Source organism: Chlorocebus sabaeus, chromosome 20 (genome assembly GCF_047675955.1).
Source record: "Chlorocebus sabaeus isolate Y175 chromosome 20, mChlSab1.0.hap1, whole genome shotgun sequence".
In the NCBI taxonomy this organism is placed as follows: domain Eukaryota; kingdom Metazoa; phylum Chordata; class Mammalia; order Primates; family Cercopithecidae; genus Chlorocebus; species Chlorocebus sabaeus.
The window spans coordinates 17,029,668-17,035,667 of record NC_132923.1 but is presented as its reverse complement, the minus strand read 5'-3'; the positions used below and the strand labels follow the sequence as shown (position 1 = coordinate 17,035,667).

At 49.2% G+C, this 6,000-nt stretch overlaps 1 protein-coding gene across 2 annotated transcripts in view; it reads right to left on the bottom strand.

The window, feature by feature from the left end:
• Positions 1-487: 487 nt before the first annotated feature.
• ZNF697 (zinc finger protein 697) overlaps positions 488-6,000 on the bottom strand; it is a 28,816-nt gene continuing 23,303 nt past the window's right edge. For both annotated transcript variants that reach the window (XM_007977366.3, XM_073008435.1), the window contains exon 3: positions 488-5,202. In XM_007977366.3, coding sequence (XP_007975557.2) covers positions 3,794-5,202 — 1,409 coding nt within the window. In that variant the 3' untranslated portion in view covers positions 488-3,793. The remainder of the gene's footprint in view (positions 5,203-6,000) is intronic.

Genomic DNA, 6,000 nt, shown 5'->3' with positions numbered 1-6,000 from the left:
CTTACGTATTATTATACTTACTGTAATCCCCAAGAAAGAATGGGGGGTCTCTAATTGGTCCTACAGAGTTCTCAACCCTGTTTGCCCATTAAAATCACCTGGGGAGTTTCTATAAAACTACAGGAACTTAGGCCTCACTCCAATTAATCGCTCTCGTCATTTAAAAGGCAAACAATCCAAAAAGCTCTCCAAGGTTAAGAAAATCTGTAGCTTAAACTAATCAAACCTCAAGAATTCCAGGTTGACCAGGTATAGTTTTTCTAATTGGAATGTGGGCAGAGGCCCACTCACAGCAAATTCAGGGTGAAGTAGCACAGATACTATGCAAATGTGCCTGGGTATGGGTATGACTGTATTCTAACGCAACTTTATGTACAAAAATATGCAGGGCAGATTTGGTAGTTTGTCAACCCTTGTTCTACAGGAACATAGCTTCCATAGGTAGAGCTGAGTGGCATTTCATGTGTGTCAAAGAAGAATGACATGGTAAAAGACTGATATGGATTTAATGACAAATATTCCATATTGGTTGCTGAACACCAGAATGCTGTCCAAGGAACCATCATTAAATAAAACAACCTGAAAACAAGGCAATTCTCACATATACAAGCACACTCACACAAAACCTGTTACTTTTAGGATCATTAAATTATTCACTATTTTAACAAACAGCTGTAAAATAACATTACAGTGAAGAAAAATGTGCACAAACTTCAGAAACACAGTTTAGATTGTCTATGAACACAGTTCCTTAATTTGTATTTTTTCACATATGTACAGTCTCTTGATTGTAAAGAGACCACATGGCTCAAGGGGTTAACTTCTCATTTTCTCCTTCCAACTCGGAGCTCAAGATTTAATCAAAACCGTTTAGCCTATTTAAACTGCTCCAGGTTTTGCTTAGTAAAGAGCAGCAGTAGAAGACTGCTCTTCACCAAATTCTCCAGGAAACAAATAATACACTTGCTTCCACCATCATTAACGAGTTGGTGGAAAAAGTCCTCAGATTAACGTTTTCAAGGGTGAACCGCAGTTAACAGGGTTTGCCAAAGAAATATTATTCTAAAACTAGATAGAAGAAACAACCTCCTGAATGCATTTAACCTCACTTAATGCAGATAAGTTCCCTGAAGAACTGTAAGAAAAAATGGAATCACATTTTAAATGCACCAATAGAGTCGGGCGTTGGTAGTTGGATTGTTTTCTTCTGCTAAGAATTTGCTCATAGAAGGGATATCAAAGTAGCAGCTGACTCTCTTATCCATGGTAATACAAATAACGAGAGAGGTAAACGAAGTCCAAAGATTCCCACTGCCACTAAACTATTTTACATTAGCTTCACTCTCCACTCCCTGTTGAACCCATTCTCTAAAGTTGCTGATACGTAGTATATTTGATGCAGACAAGACCAGGCATAGCAATGGCAGCAAAAAAAAAAAAAAAAAAAAAAACACACAATAAAACGGATAATCAATCCATGAATAATCAAAAGGTGGATGAGATTTCATAGGCACAGACTTGAGAGAACTTAAAACAGCTGGAAGAGGTAGATATACATGGAAAGAAACTCACAAAGCAGTAAGATTACCTAAAAATTGGCTATATTATTTTCGGGGTGGGTCTAATATGCTTACTATTCAGATTAAAATCAGAATTCAAAACGGACACTTGCTTTGCTTGTATTACTCCTGACTAAAAGAAAACAAGAATTAATGTCATTCATAACTGTCTATAGTTTGAAAACCTATTTGCATTTGTGAATAACAATAAATTGATTCAGAGGGCAAGATCAACAGGCATTACACAAGCCCAGAATTATCAGGATTTTTAAGTGTTTTTATAACCACAAAAACATGCTTTCCTACAGTCCCCAAAGAGGTTCTTTACTAGAATACAACTGATCAAGTATAAATTACTAGCATCCACAGAAACTTTGCTAAAACTGTAAAAAGAATCTCGTAGCTTTTTCCCCCTTCAACTGTGTCCAATATTTTGTGAAGATGCTTCCATGAAATGTGTAGGGTAACAATCACTAGTGAAGAAAACAATACCGCTTTCCACAACTCTAACTTCTAAAGGCTAACCTAGGGCAGGGATCTTCAGCATAAATAACTGAAATCTACACAAGAGTCATCTAACTACAGCCCCCTACTAGAAATGGAACATAGCTAGGATACCCTAATTAGGCGACAAAGACCAGCTTTGTCAGTAAGGACATGTTTGGCCCTTCTAGGCTAGCCTTAACTTTTTCATCAAGCATAAGAATTTTCAGTGTCCTTATTTTATTATATAAATCATGACAGGCAAGTCTTCCTAGCAGCTGAGCTGGAGAATGCAAAAGGTCAGGCTACAATTATTCACACTGTCCTCAGCCTCTCTTCAGGACAGCCTGCACGCTCCTGTTCCCAGGCCTTCCCTAAGACAAGGGTCATAATACTGATCTAACTCACAATGATGTGAGAAACAACTAACAATTATTAAAAAGCATAAAGCACTTTGCAAATATCAAAGTGCTATTTTGGCATCTATATAACAACCAGAAAACATTCATTGTTTGTGCTATTTGGCAATTTTGCATTTACACCTCTCCCTGACTGGGCTCTCCTGGATAAAGCCTTGAGATTTCTACTGTGCCTCCACATGCAGGAAAAAGACACTCTTACTTAGACTAGATCCCTCATACGCACGGAGGTGGGGGTTAGTGGAGGTCACTAACAAATGCTAAGTGAAGGCAAATGAGACCAAGGAGTTTTGCATCCCAACAATGTCAACACTTTCCTGGATTTCTCACATAAAGGCCAGCAAAACTGCGAGCTAGCTGACTTTTTAGCAGGTCACTGGGCAACTGTTGATGGTCTAAAGTTCACTTGAAACACCTACATCAGGGTGAGGTGCAAATAGGAAAGTCACGCATTGCTGTGATTGTTCCTTTTCCCTGCACTTAAAAGACCACAGTTGAGACCTGAAAGAAATACTGGATGTGGCACACACCTGGGATGGGGCGAGGGCGGGGGAGGGGGGTCATCCAGGTAAACCACCTTGACCCAGCATGAAGCTAGATTATTTTCAAGGAAGTAGCAAAGAACCCGGAACAGAATCAGGATTTCCCACATCTGAGAACCAGTTATAAATGAATTTGTAAACCCCAGACATTGCCCCTTGAAATGAGAGTGCGGCATTTTGCAGCCCACTTTCCCTTGGATGCCTCAAAATAGCAGCTAAACTGTGGCTCAGAGAAAGGAAAAGTACATTAAATATCCTTTCCTATGTGACAAGGTTCCCCTACTTTTTGTGAGACAACAGGTGATGTGCGGAGACCGGGCAAACCCTGGCTTACCACTTGGTGGAACCAAGATACAATCACTTATACTTGGTTTTATTTTGCCCCATGGCCCTCCTTTACACCCTCTCCCTGCAGACTCCTACAGGCCATCGCGGCCTACCCTAGTCTATTGCCCGCCATCCTGTTCCCACCCCAGCCCACGAACTGCCCTTTGAGGAAGCGTCTGGTCCTCCAAGCTCTTCACCCCCTACAGCGTGTATTTAAGGAAGTCATCATCCCAAGCACATCTCCTGAACATTTCTTCCATGGAGAGGAGGCAAGTATAGCACCAGGAAAGAACAACTCGTACTCAACCCTCCTCCCACTTCAGGAAACCCCGAACACCAAAGGCTCCCCAGTCACTCTCAGATTGTCCCTCCCGCCCCTTCCCCATTTCCTTCCCCTGGGTCAGTCCCAGGACATCTACCCCCTACAGGCTCCCCAGAGGGCAGCCTCCCTCGGACCCTGCCCCTAGCACAGGTGCAGCTTCTGGTGCTGCGCCAGGTGCGTTTTGTAGCGGAAGCCTTTGCCGCAGCCCGCGCACTTGTGCGGCTTGTTGCCCGTGTGGATGCGGCGGTGGCGGATCAGGTGGGAGCTCTGGATAAAGCTCTTGCCGCACTCGATGCACGTGTAAGGCTTCTCGCCCGTGTGCGTGCGCTGGTGCTGCGTGAGCGTGGAGAAGTCGCTGAAGCGCTTCTCGCACTGGCCGCAGCGGAAGGGCTTCTCGCCGGTGTGCACACGCAGGTGATTCACCAGGTGCGAGTTACGCCCGAAGCCCTTCCCGCACTCGCGGCACACGTAGGGTCGCTCACCCGAGTGCGTGCGCTTGTGCGTGAAGAGGTGCGAGCTGACGCTGAAGGTCTCGCCGCACTCGGAGCACATGTAGGGCTTCTCGCCCGTGTGCACGCGCTGGTGCTTCACCAAGTCCGAGCGCCAGCTGAAGCGCTTGCCGCACTCGCCACAGCCGTGCGGCTTCTCGCCCGTGTGGATGCGCTGGTGGTTGGCCAGGTGCGAACGGCGCACGAAGCCCTTGCCGCACTCCCCGCAGGCGAAGGGCCGCAGCGCCGCCGCCCCCGCGCCGCTGGCAGCCGCGTGCGCGCGCCGGTGGCTCAGCAGATGCGAGCTGAGGCTGAAGGCCTCGCCGCACTCGGGGCACGGGTAGGGCTTCTCGCCCGTGTGCAGGCGCCGGTGCTTGAGCAGGTCGGCGCGCCAGCTGAAGCTCTTGCCGCAGTCGGCGCACAGGTTGGGCCGCTCGCCCGTGTGCAGGCGCAGGTGGTTGGTCAGGTAGGTGTTGCGGCTGAAGCCCTTGCCGCACTCCCCGCAGCGGAAGGGCTTTTCGCGCGGTGGCCGGGCCAGCGGGGGCCCGGCTCCGAAGCCTCCCGCCACACCCACCCCCATCATGCCCACCATCGCGTCGCACTCGCCCGCCAGGCCGAAGGGCTCCAGGCTGGCGGCGGCAGCGGCCTCCGCCAGGCGGTGAATGCGCTGGTGCTGCAGGAAGGCGGCGCCGGGACTGAAGCTCTCCCCGCAGTCGGGGCAGATGGTGGGCGCGTCCATGATGCTGGCCACCAGGCTATCCAGCTCCCCGAGGTCCATAGCCATGGGGTGGTGGAGCCGGTGGAAGCGGCGGTGGGCGGGCTTGTCACCTCGGTGCCGACTCCCCAGGGAGAGGTGTCGCCTCCAGGGAAGTACGGGAGGGGCCGGCTGCTCCTCTTCCTCCTCCAGCCGGTTCTCCCCAGCACTCTCGTCCTCCTCCCGGAGGCTCCGGGATATGCTGTCAGACTCAGACAGTCCTGGGAACATCGCCATGTCAGCTACACCAGATTGAGCATCCTCTTCCCCATGGACAGGAACGCCTTCTTCCTCACTCAGTTGCCCCCCTGCAACAGAAAAAGGTGGCAGTGGGGGACTACGATATTTGGCATTCAAAAGGTAAGCCCAGAGGAAACCTCAGTAATAAAACCGTGATCCCCTCCCCCAGGCACTTAGGATCCCTGCCCCTTCAAGGCCCCCTGAGAGTTTAGCCTCTGGCAACTGGATCCTGCAGGGAAAGGCCTAAAGGAAAGTGCGCTCATTGACCCCTCTGCCCACCAGTTCTTCAGGCAGCTGCCTCAGGCCCAGGCCCCACTAGCTGGACCCGAGGCACTGCCTGGCAGAGCCATCTGAAGGCCTGACTGCATGTGTTCAGGATAGTCAAGTCTGTGCCAGGTGGGACACTCCCTAAGAGCTCAGGAGAAAAAGTTTACTCACTCCAAGAGCTACCATTAAGATTCTAGTCTCAAAAGACAAGAACAGTCTGCCAACCTGAGAAAGACCACCTGGCCTAACCAGGCCCTGGACTAATTTTTTCTTTTTTTTCTTTTTCTGTCTTTTTGAGACAGAGTCTTGCTCTGTCGTCCAGGCTGGAGTGCAGTGGGGCGATCTCGGCTCACTGCAACCTCTGCCTCCTGGGTTCAAGCGATTCTCCTGCCTCAGCCTCCTGAGTAGCTGGGATTACAGGCTCATGCCACCACACTTGGCTAATTTTTGTATTTTTAGTAGAGATGGGTTTTCACCGTGTTGGTCAGGCTGGTCTCAATCTCCTGACCTCATTTTCCGCCCACCTCGGCCCCCAAAGCGCTGGGATTACAGGCGTGAGCCACCGTGCCCGGCTCCCTGGACTAATTTTTAAAGTACCT